Source organism: Ursus arctos, unplaced genomic scaffold (genome assembly GCF_023065955.2).
Source record: "Ursus arctos isolate Adak ecotype North America unplaced genomic scaffold, UrsArc2.0 scaffold_36, whole genome shotgun sequence".
NCBI classification, from domain to species: Eukaryota; Metazoa; Chordata; class Mammalia; order Carnivora; family Ursidae; genus Ursus; species Ursus arctos.
The window spans coordinates 26,204,884-26,225,460 of NW_026623050.1; the positions used below are offsets into that span (position 1 = coordinate 26,204,884).

General features: G+C 34.4%; 1 protein-coding gene across 2 annotated transcripts in view; it reads right to left on the minus strand.

Moving 5' to 3' along the window:
• The window catches only part of VPS13C (vacuolar protein sorting 13 homolog C), a 171,892-nt gene that overhangs the window by 99,964 nt on the left and 51,351 nt on the right, over positions 1-20,577 (minus strand). For both annotated transcript variants that reach the window (XM_026518614.4, XM_048219822.2), the window contains 11 exons: positions 18,958-19,100; positions 17,929-18,121; positions 16,546-16,660; positions 15,556-15,692; positions 14,476-14,599; positions 12,207-12,324; positions 8,866-8,995; positions 7,963-8,041; positions 6,784-6,923; positions 2,850-3,003; positions 1,181-1,260 (listed from right to left, as the gene is read on the minus strand). In XM_026518614.4, the coding sequence (XP_026374399.2) occupies positions 1,181-1,260; positions 2,850-3,003; positions 6,784-6,923; positions 7,963-8,041; positions 8,866-8,995; positions 12,207-12,324; positions 14,476-14,599; positions 15,556-15,692; positions 16,546-16,660; positions 17,929-18,121; positions 18,958-19,100 (1,413 nt within the window). The remainder of the gene's footprint in view (positions 1-1,180; positions 1,261-2,849; positions 3,004-6,783; positions 6,924-7,962; positions 8,042-8,865; positions 8,996-12,206; positions 12,325-14,475; positions 14,600-15,555; positions 15,693-16,545; positions 16,661-17,928; positions 18,122-18,957; positions 19,101-20,577) is intronic.

The window sequence follows — 20,577 nt, forward strand, 5'->3', positions numbered from 1 at the left end:
GTAACATTCACTTCTGGGAAACTACAGCTAGAGACCAGAATTATAAACTCCGAAGGCCAACAGGCTTAAAGGTCATCTAGCCCATCCAGAGTCCATTTTATATCTTTGGGAAGTCTATTTTAGGTTCTCTCCAGTGAAAGAAACCTCATTTTCTTACAAATTCAATCTTAAGAGAAATTTGATTTAATTAGGTCTTCATACTAAGTCAAAAATCTGTCTCCCTTCATAATTATCTATTGGTTCAAGTTCTGTCTCTTAGGAACATCCACAGTAAATTCAATTTTACCTCTTGTGAGAAGCCTTCTGGCTAGGCCAGTTTCTCTGCCTCTTTTTTTCTTTTCTTTAAGATTCTATATATTTATTTGAGAGGGAGAGAGAGCATGAGCAGGGGCAGGAGGAAGCAGAGGATGAGGGAGAAGTAGACTCCCAGCTGAGTAGGGAGCCACAAGCGGGGCTCGATCCCAGGACCTCAAGGTCATGACCTGAGCTGAAGGCAGATGCTTAACCAACTGAGCCAGCCAGGTGTCCATCTCTGACTCTTTAATGCAATAAAACTTAATGCTCTTCTTTGTGAGAGAATCAATCACAATATATTTCAATTTTTATCTACTTGTCTATCTTCCTACAAGTCCATAATTTCCTAGAAAACAGGGAATGTTTTTCATCTCTATATCCCAAGTGCCTAAAAGAACCTGACAAAGACATTCAATAAATAGTTGTTGAATGATTAAACAAATCAACTAATCTTGAATGAAGCTAAATACCATTACTTCCTTCAGCATTTCTCATATATTTTTTTGAGTCTCCCCCAATCCTGGCAGTTCTCTTCCAATCAAATTTGACTTTATCCCTTTTAATGAAGGATACTCAGTCAAATCTCACCTACATATACAACGAATACAGGCAGGTGAATATGCCCCAAGAGACAGGAGTGCATCCTAGTTCATCCCAAGCTTCCATCTTTGAGGACAGGGAGCTTGGTAGCTTCTTACTCGTCCTAGTCTTGTACTTACGTCAAAGAGAAAGTGTAATATGAAAGTGTTCAGAGAAATAGTGGATATCCCTATGATTAAAACCTATGACAAACATCCAGATCATTTACCAATCTGCTGTCATCTTTTTCCTTCCAGAGGACAGTTTAGAGTATACAATAAATATGCAAACATTTTATGGTCCTTACCTTAACATATTCCACTTTTAAGAGATCTAATCCAGGTTTATCAGAAGAGCTAATCAAGTGAAGGGGCTTCTTTTTGGATCCTAGATTAAAGAAAAAGAAAAAAGTGTTTCAAATAAATTGCTCTTTTTTTAAGATTGGAATTTTCTGGGTATCTTTTTCTTTTTAAAAAATGTTGTTAATTAAGCTTTAAAAGACTATCTGCACATATTTTCATGCACTGGTGAATAAATAAACCAATCTAAATATTGACCTTACCTTTAGCATCCAACTTACTTGAAAAATGTATATTTATTTTCATTTGATTTTACATCTGTGTTCAAAAATAATACCTCCCTAGATATTTTTAAGGACATATGTGCATTTGTACAGCAGTAGAAAGACTACAAGTTAATTAAGAGTTAAGAATTAAGAAAAATTAATTCTAGTTCCTTTCAACCCTTACTAGGAGATACTCAACTTCAGCTTTCGCAACCATATAAACAAGACTGAACTACAAAAATATGTAATACCTTATTGAGCTATAAAATTCTAAGAATATTTCATTCATATTAAAGAAATTTAAATAATTTTCCTTTGCTTAGGCTAAGAGAGAAGGCTTATTAGAAAAGAAAGTATTTTCTAGGGAGGGGAATTGCTAAATTTCTTTTAATTTTTAAAACTACAGATACACTATTGGATGTCCTCTATATCCTTCACATAGACATACGAAGGAACGGCCTCAAAAAGCTGTAGAGGTGATTTATACACCGTTTTATCCAACTTCATTATTTTCAGTTCTATAACTCCTGCTCCTGAGAAATCTCAGAATTTTCACTTCACCTTCAAGGTCATAACCTTCCCTAAAGCAAAAAACAGCCTAGCAAATTTTTTACATTTTGCCCTCAAGACAGTAATGTAAACTCCATTCAAACATAGTGCTTACAGAAACTAACATATAAAACATTCTTCTTCTAAACTGAGATGTGTTTTCGTTTCAACTATTAAAAAATAACAAAAATAGGACTTTATATTCTACTAAAATATTAGGCAAATATTAAGTAATTACTGTAGATTCACACATTCCAAATACTTAATAGTCAAATAATTAGCACACAAGATGTACACTGAAATAAATAAACCACAAGAGCTTCTAAAATAATGAATTTTATCCCCCATTCTAGTTTTCATAACCTGGCACTGCTTCTGACATATAAATGCTATTCAATAGAAAGAACAAAGACTTTAATACTATAAGATCAGAGATAAATTCTAGGTTTTGCTATTCATAAGATGCATGGTCTCGAATAAGCCACTTAATCCCTCCTTCTTTAACCTTTCTGTGTAAAATGAGAATAATATTCCCTATATAAAGGAGATTTATATGGACTCTCTAAGACAGTAGATCATAGTAGTTAAGAATACAAACCCAGACTTCCAGGGTTTTAATCACAGTTTAGCCACTAACCAGCAGTATGACCCTGGTTAAAGTATGTAAAATTTATGCCTTAGTTTCTTCATATGTAAACTGGAGATAATAACATTGTCATAGGGTTAAATGAGCTATTATTTATAAAATTCTTAAAACAGTGCTAGCTATTATTTATTATAAATATTATTTTATACACAAGTGTTTCAGATACTCAGTGATATTACATTTATTAACCATTATTTCTATTTTTATGACTATTACCTTGAATTTCATGGTAATCCAAGCTGATTTTCTTTAAATAAGATACCACAGTTATATCAAATGTTCTCATTGTAGCCTCTGTTCCTAAATGAGTAACATTAAATACTAGAATTGTATCTTCTTCCTTCTGTTGTTTGGTAAATTCCAAAACCACCTAAAAGATCAGGACAGACAATAAAAGCTTGATGAATTTTAGAATCATGCTTAAAAACAAAATTTTTCTTCATACATATCATCACGAGAATAATAGAAACTTTACTCATACTTTCTTACTACCATAAAGATATTTACTATGACAGGAAATTATCACCTTAAATTCTATTATTCAGAATATAACTACATCTATATAAAAATCATGATATAATTTTACATCAATTTTTATTTACTTTTTCTATTTAGTAGAAACAGGAATGTATGGATTCTTACTTAATGGTTTTCTTAAACCTATCATGTTTACATGTTTAAACCTATCATGTTTAAACCTATCATCATGTTTAAATCATGTCTGCTGATTAAAAAAAAAAGCATTCCCGGGGCGCCTGGGTGGCTCAGTCGTTAAGTGTCTGCCTTCAGCTCAGGGCATGATCCTGGCATTCTGGGATCGAGCCCCACATCAGGCTCCTCCGCTGGGAGCCTGCTTCTTCCTCTCCCACTCCCCCTGCCTGTGTTCCCTCTCTCGCTGTCTGTCTCTCTGTCGAATAAATAAATAAAATCTTAAAAAAAAAAAAAAAAAGCATTCCCATTAAAGTAAAAAGTAAGACAGACTATTCACTCTTACAGTCCTATTTAAATTTATTCTGGATATGACAACCAGTATATTTTGTCAATCAAAAACAAAACATTTATGTGGCAATTTTTAAAACATGAAAGCTCTTTGATATTCCATCAAGAGATAGAGATCTTTGTCTACTATCTTTGAATATCAACGGGCTTGTGAGTACTCAATCAACAGACTACAGAGGAAGCAACACTATAATAACTTCCAGTGATAAAAAAGGCCCATAAAGATGGGTAGTAAGGAGGGCACGTATTGCATGGTGCACTGAGTGTTATACGCAACTAATGAATCATCGAACTTTACATCGGAAACCGGGGATGTACTGTAGGGTGACTAACATAATATAATAAAAAATCATTAAAAAAAAAAAAAGGCCCATAAAACTTCCAACTGGGAATGCATACTGAGGGGAAGCTGGCTGCCATGTAAAAAGTTCAACTATCCAGAGACTGCCATGTTCAGGAGGCCATGAGTAGGCATTTCGAATAGTCCCAGCTGAGCTCCCAGCCAACAGCCAGTATCTAGTGCCAGCCTCATGAGCGAGACACTTCTGAGACCCTCTGAGACTTCGGGTCACTGTAGCTCCAGCGAATTTGACTGCAACCACATGAAAAACTATACACAAAAATTAGTAAGCTGAGACGTGCCTGGGCAGCTCAGTCGGTTAAGCATCTGCCTTCGGCTCAGGTCATGATCTCAGGGTCCTGGGATCAAGCCCCGTGTCGGGCTCCCTACTCAGCAGGGAGTCAGCTTCTCCCTCTCCTTCTGCCCCCCTTGCTCCCACTCATGCTCACTCTCTCTCTCTCCTCCTCCTCTCTCAAAGAAATAAAAATCTTTAAAAAATAATTGCTAAGCTGGGCCCTTTCACAATTCCTAACCCATAATACTCTGAGCAAAATGAAACAGTTGTTTTGAGCTATCATGCTTTGGGATAACCTGTTAGGCAGCAATAATAACTAGAACAATGTAAATACTGAAAAAAAGCAAAAATAACATTGCTGGCAGTGATATATACTTAAGAAAAACTAGGAGCGTCAACTGAAAAATAGAAACAATAATATAGTATAATAAGATATTCAGTACAGAGTTGTTATACCAAAGTAAATTTCAGATCAATGATTTAAGTGAAAGCAATGAAATCATAATATATTAAACTGTGGGTAAATATTTTTGTAATCGAGGGGAATTTTCTAAACATACACTAAGATATAAAGAAAAAATTTAATATATTTCACTACGGCAACATTTCAAACTTCAAAATGGCAAAAGAAGTCAAGTTGGGAAAAACAGTACTATTTTTTCTTAGATGATTCTGATTACCATTATCATTTTAGTTTATTCATTCAATATTCAATAAAATATTTATTGGACATCATCTACCATGTACGAGGCCATGCCAGCCACCAGGAACATCAAAGTGACCAGGACAGACAAGGTCCTTGTCCTTATGGAACTTATATTCTAGGAGGAGTGGGGAAAAGTGAAGTTTCCTTGTATTGGGTAGTCAGGCCTTTCCAATAAGATGGCACTTGAGCAAATACCTAATAGAAGTAAAGAATCAAATCATACAGAAAAAGAGTGTTCCAGGCAAAACAACAACAACAACAAAAAACCCCAAAATACCCCAGCAAGCACAAAGAATGTGCTTGGTATATATAAGGGAGAAAAAAGGCAAGTTACACAACACAAAGCAAACGTTGTGCTCACTGCTACAACAGCAGTATCTAAAACAGTACACTCCACGATGACACTTGATGAATATTTATTGAAGGGATGAATGAAATATGACTGGAGCAGAGTGAGCAAGGCAGAAGAGAACTGAAGATGACTCTAAAGAAGTCACATGGGGTGACCTACCTGTATGCCATGTAAAGCCTAGCAGGCTATAGGAAGGACTGAACCCTTTACTCTAATCAAGATGGAGCCAGATCATGTCTGACTTTTACTTTGAAAGGATTACTGTGAGGGCACCTCGGTGGCTCAGTCAGTTAAGTGTCCAACTCTTGATTTTGGCTCAAGGTCATGATCTCGGGGTCCTGAGACCAAGCCCTGTGTCAGGCTTGTTTCTCTCCTTCAACCCCCGCCCCTACCCACCCCCCGCTCACACGCTCTCTCTTAAAAAAAAAAAAAAAAAAAAAAAGATCATTCTGGCTACGATGTTGAGAACAGAGTACCTTATGGAAGCAGAGAGACAATTATGAGGCTACTGCACTAGTCTAAGCAAGACAGTGACTTGGACAGTGCAGTACAAGACAAGAGCAATCACTTGAATGTATTCTGAAGTTAGAGTCAAAGGATTTTCTGTTATTTTAGATGGGCATATGAAAGAAAGAGAGAAGTCAAGGGAGGCTAAAGATAAATAATACATATTTCCTTAAAACAAATACCAATAATACTTAGAGGGATCTATATACACAATAAAATCTGGTATTTCTGACATTACATTTTAGGACATCATCTCACACTGGGATATAAAGCAGTCAATAAGAAACATCTTTTTAGACCTTTGTGTTTTATTAAGGCAATGCATATTTATTATTAAAAATTTAGAGTATATGTAAAAGCAAACAGGCATAAATAAGAAACTATATATAATTCCACTGTACAGAGATGTGCAGTCCATCATGCATTATCAAAGAAAAAAATGCATGCGTAATTTCTAAATAGAACCATAATGTCCTTGGTATTATAATCTCTTTTTTCTCCAAAATAATGATATTTTATAAACATCTTTCCATGTCAATGTTTCCTTTTATTACATGACTTTTAATGGATATAAAGACATGCTGAAAATTAGGTTGTTTACACTTTTCTGAATTATAACAATGAGCAATACTATTAAGCTTAAAAGTAAAAAAAATTAATGTAAACATGTCACAGACATTTTCTATAGAAAAGAAAATCCCATTTAGGTATCTTGAGCTTTTCCAGAATAGATTAGATACAGTATAGATCACTCTCATATCAGTTTTTACAAAATAACATTTCATTTTCTTGGAACTGTGTGTGTGTCTGTGTGTGTGTGTTAAAAAGTAGTGAGACACAGTATCTTCCATTTTAAATATACTACTTAATGTTTGGATCTAGCATGAGATAGTTTACAAGGATAGTGATGACAACAATATATTTATTTATGGACAAAACAAAAATACATACCTCTTTAATTTCAAACTTTAGTAAAAGATTAATGAGCTCCTCATTTGGGGCCTCTGCACCTTTTTTTAATTCTGAACTTCTCACACTTTTACCAGTCTGTGTATCTCCGTCTTCAGCATCAAAATATTCATCATCAGACTCTAAAGAACATATTCATTTGACTTGAGAGAATGTCCACTGAAAGCTGTATAAAACCCTCAAATCTCTCAAAAGTAAAATTCATTTATTAGATATAATCTTCATATTCAGAATCAGAATACAGTTACAATGTTTTTCTAAATCCCACCAAGTGACTTAACCTGCCATGTGATAATCATATATAAAGACCAAACCACCCTATTATTTTTTTCTTCAATAGTTCTGTTTTTCACTTCAGTTCACTCATTCAATATTCAGTATAAATAACTGTTGGGCATCGCCCATCATATATCAGTCTGTAACAGCCACTAACGACAGAACAGTGAACAGAGCAGACATGATCCTTATCCTCATGAAGCTTATACTCTACTTCGAAATTAAACAAAATCAGTTAGTCAAGAGCTTGAAAAAAAAATCAGGTAGAAATTGGGGCAAAAAAGAAAAATAGCCTATTTAGACTCTTATGCACTGTCAATCACAAAACTCCTTTTGGGGCGCCTGGGTGGCTCAGTAGGTCAAGCATCTTCCTTCAGGTCAGGTCATGAACCTGGGGTCGTGGGATCAAGCCCTGCGTGGGGCTCCCTGCCCAGCAGGGGACTCTGCTTCTCCCTCTCCCTCCCCCAGCTTGTGCTCTCTCTCTCTCAAATAAATAAAATCTTAAAAACAAAAACAAAACAAAAAAATAAAAATCCTTTCATTCAAATGAAGAAACTGGGTTTTAAAAAAAAGTGACTAAATTTCTGGGTTCTCTATTCTGTTCCATTGATCTATGTGTCTGTTCTTGTGCCAGTACCATGCTGTCTTGATCAATCACTAAATTCTACCCCAAAATTAATAATACACTATATGTTAACTTGAATTTAAATAAAACCAAAAAAAAGTGATTCAAAATGACACTGTTGGTTAGTAGAACTAACCAACTAGAACTAAAACCAGTGAATTATTTTAACACTTTCAAAATTCCTTTATTTTTTGAAAATTTTATCTCTATATATAAATGGATATAGGCTTCACTAAATAAAGAACATTTACTTTCCTTACCTGATTCTACTCCATCTAGCAACAGTGAAGTACCAAGTAGGTCTTTTGTCCTATCTGAAATAATAGGAATTGAAGATACCTAGCAAAGAATACAAAAAGTTTTCTTAACATACTAATTTAGCAGGATCGAATGTACATAAATGAGAAAAATACCGAAAAAGTAGTAAAAGGATAGAGAGAGATGGAAAGACACACACACACAATACACAAATCTTCCAACAAATCACATTATGCAATCAACTAACTAATGGTTGGCTAATGTTTACTAATTATTAAGACTACCACCTGTATTTATAAGGGCAGACTATGTACTACTCTAGCAGATAAGTCTATTTATCAGAGTGTATCATTTCGCTGCTGTCTCTGACAATACTAACTGCATGTCTGTATTACAGGTTCCTAGAAAATGGTATCAGCATTGGTGGGCGCTCTCAAATTTCATTTCCACGTAAGTGGAAATTGAACACTTATTTTATGTTGTAAAGGTCAATTCCAATTAAAGTTATCTACAACATTTAAGTCTAATGTGTAAGAAAATCACATACAAATTATTCTATTTTGTAACATTTTAAGGAAGATTTCCATATCTAATTTTACTTAAACACATTCCATAAATTTATAAAACAATTTTTCCTTTCATTTATGTATTTTTATTCCCTTTGTTCTCTGAAGCTGACTTTCCACCACCACTCTAAACAGTAGTGAAAACAGGCTTCAAACTTTATCCATTCAATGCCATATGCACTTTGGAATAGAATCCACAACATTAAACTTCAGAAGTGTATCAAATAAATGAAACTGTCCCTAAAAACTATTCAAAAACAAATTAGCTCAAAGAAAGATGAAAAAAACTCACCATGTACACAAACGTAAAGATGTAGCATTTTTATTATATCCACTTACCTGTCTCTCCGGAGACTGTGCAGAGGATTTCTGTGGCAAGGGTATACTGTTAATCAAACATAACACATCTTTCATCTTCTGGTCAGAAATTCTCACATGCACCAAAGGAAGTCCTCCGGATACTTTCAATCTAAAAATACAGTTCAGTTGTAAGGTTTTTAAGGTCCAGCTTCTATTATGGGGGCGGGGGAGATGGATTAGAGACTACACTATGGAGTCAAAGTAACTCTGGACATGTTTTAATCTAACTAATGCCTCAACATTGTCAGAGAATGAGAGGTTCTATGTAAGCCAAGTTTCCAGATAATTTTCATGTATCCCTCTTCAGCAGCCAAACCTTTTAAAGTTAACTTATTTTTATGAACATATTTTTTTTTAATCCTTTTTTTTTTTTAAGATTTTATTTATTTATTTGACAGAGAGAGAGACAGCCAGCAAGAGAGGAAACACAAGAAGGGGGAGTGGGAGAGGAAGAAGCAGGCTCCCAGCGGAGGAGCCTGATGCAGGGCTCGATCCCAGAATGCCGGGATCATGCTCTGAGCCAAAGGCAGACGCTCAACGACTGAGCCACCCAGGTGCCCCTATGAATGTATTTTCAAACACAATGTCTAATTTTTAAAACCACTATACATTCTTTAACTATTTCCTGGCATCAAAGATTTTGCATTATACATATCTAAGAGTATCTACTCCATCACTCTCTATCCCCTTGCCTTGCTTTATTTCCTTTTCTAGGACTTATCAGTACCGAACATATCATATATATACTTGCTTATTTTATGTCTCCTGATTAAAATATAAGCACCCTGAGGACATCTGTTTTACTCACTGCTGAGTCACTGCTGTGCTTTCATTAGCTGCTTACTTTTCAGCACTTGCTTCTACTCTGCTTCCCTATTCAGCATAACTCCCTAGGTTTATCTGTCTCAATAGCTTTGTGGCAGCTGTTTGCTGCTCATGAAGTTCTTTCCAGTTACTGTGTATCTTTGACTTGCCAACTAAGCTGTGAACAGCTCAAGTTGACAGAAGCCTAACCATTATGTGAAGACTGATTGTATGATGCACAAACCATTAATGTTCAAAAGAGGCCAGTTGGCTGTTGCTGTCTCAAAATATTGAACTTTCTACATAAGTACTCTGTCAGTTGAAAGCACCATAAATATGGAAGATGCTTCTTCATTATTTGTGAAACATTACATAAAACTAAAAGCATCTCAAACAGAGGGACTGGATGAACCCTCCCACCTAAAATAACACAAAGTTGGACAAAATACATGAAATAATGGTTTAAAAGACATTGGGCATCAGTCAACAAAAGATAGATGAAAGATGGAAAACAAATGAGGGAAGACCTAGGAATACCCCAGCTTAATGAATTAAGAATTTCAAAATGTGAAGGGTACAGTAAAGGAGTATTTCAAGAGAAATTTATAACATTAAATGCCTACAGTAGAAAAGAAAGGTCTTTAATCAGTGTTTTCAATTTTCACCTTAAAGGACTAGAAAAGTAAAGCAAATGAAACCCAAAGGAAGCAGAAGGGAAAGAGCAATAATAAACATAAGAATGGAAATCAATGAAATAAAAAAAGGAAGGACGATAGAGAAAATAATAGAAGCCAATAGCTGATTCTTTCAAAAGATGATCAACAAAACTGATAAACTATCAGGAAAAAAAGAGAAAAGGCACAAACTACTAACATCAGCAGGGAGAGAGAGACAGCATCACTACAGATTCTCTATGTATTGAAAAGCCAATACAATAATACATGAACAATCTTATGACAATAAACTCAAAAACCAAGATGGACAAATTCCTTCCTTAAAAGACAAACTACCAAAGATTACTCAAAAAAATTTGAATAGCCCTCTATCTATGAAATATATTGAATTTGCAGTTAAAAACTCTCCCCCCCAAAAACAAAACTCAAGTCCAAATGGCTTCACTAATGAATTCTACCAAACATATAAAGAAGAAATACTTCTACACAACTTCTTCCAAAAAACTCACTCCATGAGGCCAACGTTACCCTGATACTCTGATACGAAAACAATGAAAGCACAAATATCCCTCATAAATAGAGATGTCGACCCTTGAACAACTTGGATTTGAACTCTATGGGTCTACTTATATGCATATTTTTTTTCAATAAATACAATGCAGTACTGTAACTGTATTTTCTCTCCCTTATGATTTTCTTAATAGTACTTTCTTTTCTCTAGCTGTATTATGAAAACAGAGTATATAACACATACACAAAGTATGTGTTAATCAACTGTTTATATTATCAGTAAGGCTTTCAGTTAAAGATAGGCTTTCAGTAGTTAAGTTTAGGGGAAATCAAAAGTTATACATGGATTTTCAAATGAGCGGGTGTGGGACTGGGATGGGGGCTAGTGCCTCTAACCCTTGTGTTGTTCCAGGGACAAATGCATAAAAGGATACAAGGACTCTGGGGGATGAAGGATGTATTCATTATCTTGACTGCAGTGATGGTTTCATATACATATACATATGTCAAAACTTTTCAAATTGTACACTTTAAACAGATGTAGCGTACTGAATGTCAATAATACTTCGATTAGACTGTTAAGAAGGCAGCATAAATATTTCATAATTATCTCCTTAAATTCAAAATTCAGTTTATACTTTTCATTCCCTTGAATTATTCTCAAGATTTTATATGGTTTCATAATCAAAAGAGCTTTTAATTTTTTTGCCTAGTTTCAAGTTTTTATTTAAATTCCAGTTAGTTAACATACAGTGTAATATTAGTTTCAGGAGTAGAATTTAGTGATTCATCACTTATATACAACACCTAGTGCTCATCACAAGTGCCCTACTTAGTATCTATCACCCATGTAACCCATCTGCCCCACCTACCCCCACTCCAGCATCTCTCAGTTCTCTATAGTTAAGAGTCTGTTTTCTGGGTTGCCTCTCTTTTTCTTCCCCCTATGTTCATCTGTTTTGTTTCTTAAATTCCACATATGAGTGAAATCACTTGGTGTTTGTCTTTCTCTGACTTATTTTGCTTAGCATGTTAATGTCTAGCTCCATTCACATCGCTAATTTTTGAAGATTTTATTGATACTGAGACATGGATTTGATCCATTCAAAAACACGGATAACCAACTTTTACACAATACAGAAGTCCAAATACTTCTGAAATAAGAGAGGGGATACACCATAATTCAAAAAAACATCTTCTTAAAAATGTGTTTCTGCTATAAGATAATCATTTTTTCTGTCCTTCACAAATATAGTTTTTTAAAACCCTGTAACTGATACAGATACATTTCACCTTGTTCATTTTATAATATAAAAGAAACTCATACATTACCTGGCCATTCTAATGTCTTTTTCTACCATTGCCTTGGCCAACTCAACATGAATATCCATGGGTTGCAGTATATGCATAGTTGATGGATGCTGAAATCGACACTTTTTCCAGTTTTCCTCTTTAAAAAAAATTTTTTAAATTAAACTAGTTTTTCAGATGTTCTGTGAAAAATTATTCTAACTTAACAGAAAACAACAAACATATTCAATAAATACTAATTTTTACTTTTTTCAGCATATAAGTTAAATGACCTTTATTTTTTAAAATAAGATTGACAGTTAATAATGTAACTGCTTATTTTAAAATGTTTTCTAGTTAGCAGTAACAGTTCATAGTAAGTGGGCATTTTCCGCCACTTAATTATTAAATAATTCTCATTGAATTGATTATTACTGCTGTATGAATACTAAAATAATTTGCTATGATAAATTATACAATCCACATCAAAGAAAAAAATTAAAATTCACCCATGCTCTAAAAATGAGGGTTATTAATGACAAGGAGTTTCAGTGTTTTTCACATATCTACTCTAACTCCATTTGACATTTTTTATCCTCATCCTAGGTCTATCATGTCTAGGCTATCAATCTGGCTTATGTAGTCAAAGGCTATAAAGTGATTCACAAATTATGATAAAGTATAGTCTCCTGTGGGGAATAAAAACATAAAGGAAAAAAATCAGTGGGAAAGAAATAGTTTTATATACAAATATGTTTATAAGCATTAGTGCATATGTGATGGGGGAACAAAACAATCAAAATGGCTTATAACAGACTAAAATAAACGATACAAAAACAAAAAGTAAATTAAATTAAGTAAAATAAGATGGACAGGAGTCAAAGACTGTGATATAAAAATAATTGTAAATATTTATTTGAAGATTGTTTATATAACATCTTGCATTTTAAAGCAAATAGGAAAAAAACCCAGGAATTTACTGCCCTGATTCTGGAATTTGCGACCAAGGTAGGTGGCTGCAGTGAAAAAAGGAAAAAAAATAGAAAATGACAGAGGAAAAAAAGAGGTTTCTGGCGTTCTTTAGAGAAATTACACTAGTTTAGCACATAATCCTAAAACAAAAATGAGTTTTATCGAGCAAGATTTTATGATAAAAAAGTGTAATAATCACTTTTCTCAAAAAAAAAAAAAAAAAGGTTTTAAGGTCAGACTTTCCAACAGAATCCTACACAGATCTTAACTGATGGCAATCACTGAATATCTTTTATCGTTTGTAACTCAAACAATTATTATTAAGTACATACGGAAGAAAAGGCAGTTTTAATGGTCTGTGTAAAATGGTCTGTGTAAAAGTACTTCCCTCCAAGGAATTAACAGGCTCATAATATATAAAAACTAAGTAAAGCATCATGTATTTACATCTTAATAAATCTCTTCATTCCTACTAGAGCATATACTCTGCACAGAGAGTTACATTATTTCTTCCAATGACCTACCATAAAGTGATATATTCAAAGATATTTAGCAAGTAATTATTGCTTTCAGAAACTAAACAAGTATGGAGAACCAGTGTTCTTTACTTAAGCAGTACAAAACACGAAAGCTTTTGGAAAATAATTAACTATCTTTAGGGTTTTAAGATTATACCCATACTTGTCAGATATCTACAAAAGTAGATTGTAATACTACTGAAATAATGACTAGGCTAGTATAGTCAAAATACTTAAAAATAAAGAAGCAAGGGAAGACAACATTGAGACATCCCAAAAGCACTGACACAGAAAAACTTAAGCCAATGGCAACTTCTATTTTTGTGTTCTGGGCAGTTTCATGGTCATATCACAACAAAACAGGCAATGACTGGACCTAGATTGAAATGGTGCTAAGTACCTGAAGATGAACAGGCATATCTGTATCTCTATTTCTTTTTTTTTTTTTATAGATTTTATTTATTTATTCGACAGAGATAGAGACAGCCAGCGAGAGAGGGAACACAAGCAGGGGGAGTGGGAGAGGAAGAAGCAGGCTCATAGCAGAAGAGCCTGATGTGGGGCTCGATCCCATAATGCCGGGATCATGCCCTGAGCCGAAGGCAGACGTTTAACCGCCGTGCCACCCAGGCGCCCCCTGTATCTCTATTTCTATCTGTGGCAATGATTTGCACTGATGGGCTCCGATTGGTTTTCTTAAGTGACCAACTAGATATGTGTTCAAAATATTAGCAGGGTTGATATACATACGTACATACACATATATTTACCTACGCTAGTCAACATAATTTCAAGATCCTAAAAATTGAGCAACAGCTTACCTGCTCTTGCAAAGAGTAACTGCACACTTTTTATTTCAACATCAAACTTGTCATATGCTTTATCCATTATTTCTTCCAGAGATGAATTATTAGTCTTCTGCAAACCTTGATCTTTACTGTTAAGCTAAAAATGGACAAAAACTTCAATTTTCTTAACAGAAAAATATATTGATACTTTTGTTGTGTTTTCTTGAAACTAACTAAAATGAAATCACTGTCCTTAATGAGTTCACATCCTGCTCAATTTTCTGACAATTATTTGCAAGTATTTTATTAGGAATATAATATTTAGTATATGTCTTTAATATGTTTGGGTACTAGGTGCTCAGCATATTTGCATTAATTAGAAGATCAGTTAGACAGCTGTCTACCTCAAATAACCTGTCTAGACATGCAACTCTTCCTGGCTCTCAGCAGTTATTGCCATTCATGGCCCGGCACCCTGACTACTGATTCTAACCTCTTCACCATGAAATCGCTGATTTTGTTCCTTCTTCTTCCCATTATATCACCTGAATAAATGGGCCATTAGAATTCAGCTTCAATCTCTACTTTCTTTCCCCTCTTCCCAAAGGAAGCAAGGATCCCATTTGGGACTGTATTTTTTCAAATCTTCACTTTTTCTCAGATGCTTGGATTTCTAATGGGTTTGACCCCAAAACCTTAGAGTTCTCTTACTCAACTTAATTGCTGACAGTGGTATAACAAACATATATTAATATGTGTATAATTTCCTATTGTCAAAATATGTAAATTAACAAATAACACTGTGTAATTAAACTCTGGAAATCTAGGAGTACTTGAAAACTAGGAGTATTTCTCTTCAATTAGAAAAAATACAGCAGAAATCTAGTCCCCAAAATCAAATCATTTACCATTACAGAAAATTTTAGGGGTTTTCCATGCTTTTCTTAATAGCCATAAAATATACAGAAAATACTCAATCCAAGCTAGGCATGACAAAATACTAAGAAGAAAAAGTTTAATTTGAGTAAACTCTGAGGGAAAAATAGCAAACTGTCAGATAACTAGCTTCCAACCTGAGCAAAAATGGGCAGGAAGAAATGTATATACACCTACCCGAAATGTACCAAAATCTAAAATGAGAAGATCTGACTTTTCATGGTGGAAACCTGTCTGTGGAAGTATTAGATAAGAAGGCTTCAGATTTATCCTTAAATCAAGGACTTTTCGAGTTTCAATAATGTGTGTAAGTCCTGAAAGAAATAATAAAAGATCAGATGGTCAAGTTGAAATACGTAATTATATTATTAACAATGAGAATACAAGTATCACCTGGAAAATACTATGGAGGAGCATCAGTTCTCACAGACCAGAGTCTCAAAGTTAAGCATCTAAGGTGAAACTGCATATGGTCAATGGTATACAATCGTACCATTACACTGTAAAGTAAACCCAACATAGCTAGTATTTTATCCAGAGAGAGAATAATTCATCATTTCTCTAGTTAAGCAACCACATAAAGTAGTTGGCTGGAGTTTAGAGACCATGTTGTACGAAAGTATGTATCTTCAGAACCAGATTCACACACAATACACAGTATGATAAACTGTTGCTTAAGAACTGAGATAAAGGAACGTTTTCCATCTCAACCTCACTCTGAGACGCAGGTTCTTAAAGATAACGGCAGACATAACCCTCTGTGTCCATATCACTCTCTTTCTCAGTCAGTCTAGCAGGTAAGTGTGACTTCGGGTAACTCAGGTACTCATGATGCAACTTCATGGAATTTAAAAAAAGAAAAGAGAGGGGCGCCTGGGTGGCACAGCAGTTAAGCATCTGCCTTCGGCTCAGGGCGTGATCCCGGCGATCTGGGATCGAGCCCCACATCAGGCTCTTCTGCTATGAGCCTGCTTCTTCCTCTCCCACTCCCCCTGCTTGTGTTCCCTCTCTCGCTGGCTGTCTCTATCTCTGTCGAATAAATAAATAAAATCTTAAAAAAAAAAAAAGAAAAGAAAAGAGCAACCTACACTCTTTTAAATACAATATTTATATTAAAATAGACAAAATTTTGAGTTCCGCTGATGTTTACGGAGATAAATTCTTTACCTGTAGCTGTTCTCTCTTTAATTTCTTCCAGCTTCATTAATGTAGCTGATGTTATTTGCTCAAGATCTAATCCTTTATTTGATTGAAAGAATTCAACCACTGCATTGATGGTTTTCTGTAAAATAATTTAAAATATAAGCAAGCTATACACAGTACTTTCCATATTATAAATTTTAAAGTTTCAGTTTAATTCTAAACAACTGTGGCTCCAAACTTAGGAGATAACTTCCAAAGATACTCTGTCCTACTGCATCTCTCTCTGATGGAAAACAAAAAACAAAAAAAAACAAAAAAAAACTAAAAAAAGGAATAGCCCAAGTAAGCTTGCTAGAGAGGCAACAAATGTGTGCATGTCATTAGGTGACTTTGTACGTTCTAAGGCATCATGTCGATATAGCAATGGACATTACTACTAAACTGTACACTTAAAAATTGCCAAGGTGGTAAATTATATGTATTTTACCACAATTTAAATTTTTTAAAAATCAGAGAATACAATCAGTCTAGACTCTTTATATAATGCCTCCCACCTTGACTGTGACTACACTTCTAAACTGGAAAGTAAAAAAAAAAAAAAAAGTCATGGTTCTCAACAACAAAGTAGGGTGAACTTACAAGGGATGTGATAACTAGTGATCCTGATGGCTAGCCTGAGATCAGTTAAGAGCATCTGAATAAAAGATGGAACCACAGATACAGAACTTAAGCCAGCATTTTCAATGACATCTAAATGCCAATGCTTTTTCTTTCATACGAACAATATTTAAAATTCTTTTAATAACTCCTAAAGCAATTTGAATTAGTCCAGATATTTAGGGGAAAGGGAAAATAAGCAAAACTGAACTGGAACAGGAAGTCAGTGTATAACTATTTGGGAGTAGCTGGTATAATAAACAGACTTTTTAAAAAAAAGATTTTATTTATTTGAGAGAGAGAGAGAACATGCATGCATGTGCACACACAAGTCGGGGGGGGGGGCTGCAAAAGGGAGACAAAGAGGCAGACTCCCCGCTGAGCAGGGAGCCCAGGGTGGGGCTCAATCCCAGGACCCTGGGATCGTGACCTGAGCTGAAGGCAGACGCTTAACGACTGAGCCACCCAGGCACCAACACAGACTTTTTGAATAGTATATTACATTTTTTTTTTTTTAGTTTAACACAAGCATAGATAAATATAGTAGAAAAAAATGGCAGCATATGAAAAAGCAAAATTAACTGCTAAAACAGGTACTGCTTTTAAAACAAGTAAAAAGTGTTAGTAAACTTAGTTGCTAAGTAAATAAATGTTAAGTTTATTTAACATTGAAAAAAGAAAAATAAGAAAACCATATGTCAAAAGTATAAAGTGGGTTTAATAAAGATTGACCTTTGTCTTTTCACTTACAGCATCGTAGATGACCTCCACAGGCTGAGACTGAACAATCAGAATCTGGTCAGCGGTGCTATTCTCTGGATTGGTTTCAAACTCGATTTTAAGCAAGGATGAGGTAGTATCGCCAATGGAAGCCACAAGTGACGGTACAATACCCTGCTGTTTCAGACCTGTTATATACCAATGTTCTAATTTTGCTTCCACCCTACAAACCAATGAGTAAATAAACAATATAATTAAGAAGCTGTGTAATGTAACGGGTTAAAATATAAATTTTCCTTTTAAAAAAAACTTCTTTGAGAGTCAGTACTAATACCTATTACCCGAGGTAAAGTCCAAACTCCTTGGTCTGGAATTTAATTACCCATACAATCTGGGGTTTTGTTTTGGTTTTTGGCTCTTAACTCCTCATCCACATGAGAAACCCACTTTGGCCAACTCCCAAACACTACAGAAGTTCTGATCACTGTTACATGAATGTAAGCTACACTTCACTCAGGGAACTCATCTCTCTATTTCATGTCACCTGAAAACCCCCTCATCCCTGCTTCTCCTAGTCCTTTCTACTCAGCTACCCTAAGCCCCAATTCTTCTAGCCCAAGTTATTCTCCTCTGCACCTGAGCCTGGGTGGCATTAACTACAAGGATTTCACTTTACAGCATCTTATCACCTATGAGCTCTCTAATATGTTACATAGTTCTTACATTATTAACTTTTTGGTTATCCTCTCTTCACAGCTGGCATAAACTTTTTAAAAACAGAAATTATTGTTCCTATGCTAGCCTTCATAGTATCAAACTGATAAATTTAACAGTATCCAGTAAGTATTCGGGAAGGAAAGAACTGAGGGTAGAATAAATGATGAACTCCTCTTATAGCTTCATAACAAAACAAATTAAACTATAAAAAGACCATCTGACACATAAAAGGAAAAGAAACTAAAGAACTACTATTAATCAGTTGTTTAATGTTAAATAACACTATTTTGGCCAAGTCATATCTAGAAATAAAAACTGAAATAATAAGTTTTTAAAACTTACTTAAGTGCTTGTGCTCCTGGTCGCTGAGATACTTGGGTGCCCAGGCCAATTACCTGAATTTTCAGTATTTCTGGAATATTTTTGTTTTCTCTTATTGTGACAGAGGTGCTTACTAGCTTCAGTGTCATTATATGGGCAACATACTAAACAAAAAGAATGAAAGAAAATTGTTATGGCTTAAGTAATTATTACTTTCTTTAATAATTTCTTACTTAAATTTGAATTATAAAGTGATCTAAATACAATATGTTCAAAAAGAACATTAGAAACTTCAATACAAAATTACAAAATTGTTGAAATAGGACAACTACAAGAGATCAAAAATTCATTTCTCCTAGTTTTAGAGATAATAAAAATTAAACTTGATAAAATATTTTGTCACATAAAGACTCAATTCACCACCTTTTACTAAAGCAAACTAATTCAGACCAATCCTCTCGCTCAAAAACTGGACAAAGTATAGAGATCACCTGCCTCATGTCTTTAGAGGGTTAAAAAAACACTGAGAAAAAAAAAATCTGACCAAAAAATTGATAGGTCAAGATGAGGCAGGAAAGAGAACCAGGGAGATGATTCTCATCAAACCACAAAGGGAGACATTAAGAGAGGAAGCGAGCAACAAAAGATGCACAAAACGGAAAACAATTAACAAAATGGCAACAGTAAGTCCTTACCTAAATAATTACTCTAAAAGTAAGCAGATTAAATTTTCCAATAAAAAGATAAAGAATGGCAGGATGGATTAAAAAAATAAGATCCAATGATATACTGCCTACAAGAAAGACATTCACATTAGCTTTAAGGACACACATAGACTAAAAGTGAAGGAATGGAAAAAGATATTCCAAGCGAATTAGTAATTCCCCAAAAAAGGTAGCTATATTTATATCACAAGAAAATAAACTTTAAGTTAAATGTTGTCAAAAGAGACAAGAAGGTCATTATATAATGATAAAGAGATCAATCAAGAAAACTAAGATTTGTAAATACTTATGCACCCAACATCGCAGTACCTAAAAATATAAAGCAAATACTAACAGAATTAAAAAGAGAAATAAACAGCAATATAATATTCGTTGGGGATTTCAATAACCCACTCTCAACAACAGATAGATCATCCTGACAGAGAATCAATAAAGAAACAATGGATTTAAACACTGTAAGCCAAAGGGACCTAATAGACATGCACAAAACATCCCACTCAACAGCAGCAGAATAAACATCCTTCTCAAGCCCACAGAAACATTTCCTAGGACAGATCATATATCTTAGGCAATGAAACAAGTCTCAAAAAATTCAAGAAGATATCAATTATATCAAGTATCTTTCCCAACCACAATGGAATAAGATCCTAATAAGAGGAAAGCTACAAAATTCACCAGTATGTGGAAGTTAACACACTCCTGAACAACCACTGTATCAAAGAATAGATCAAAAGGAAAATTAAAAAACAGCATGAGATAAACAAAAATAGAAACACAACACATCAAAACTTACGGGATGCAGCAGAAGCATCTTCCTTCGAAGAAGGAAGTTTATAGTGATAAATTCATACAAGAAAAAAGAAGGATCTCAAACAACTTTACACCTCCAGGAACTAGAAAAAGAAGAATAAACCAA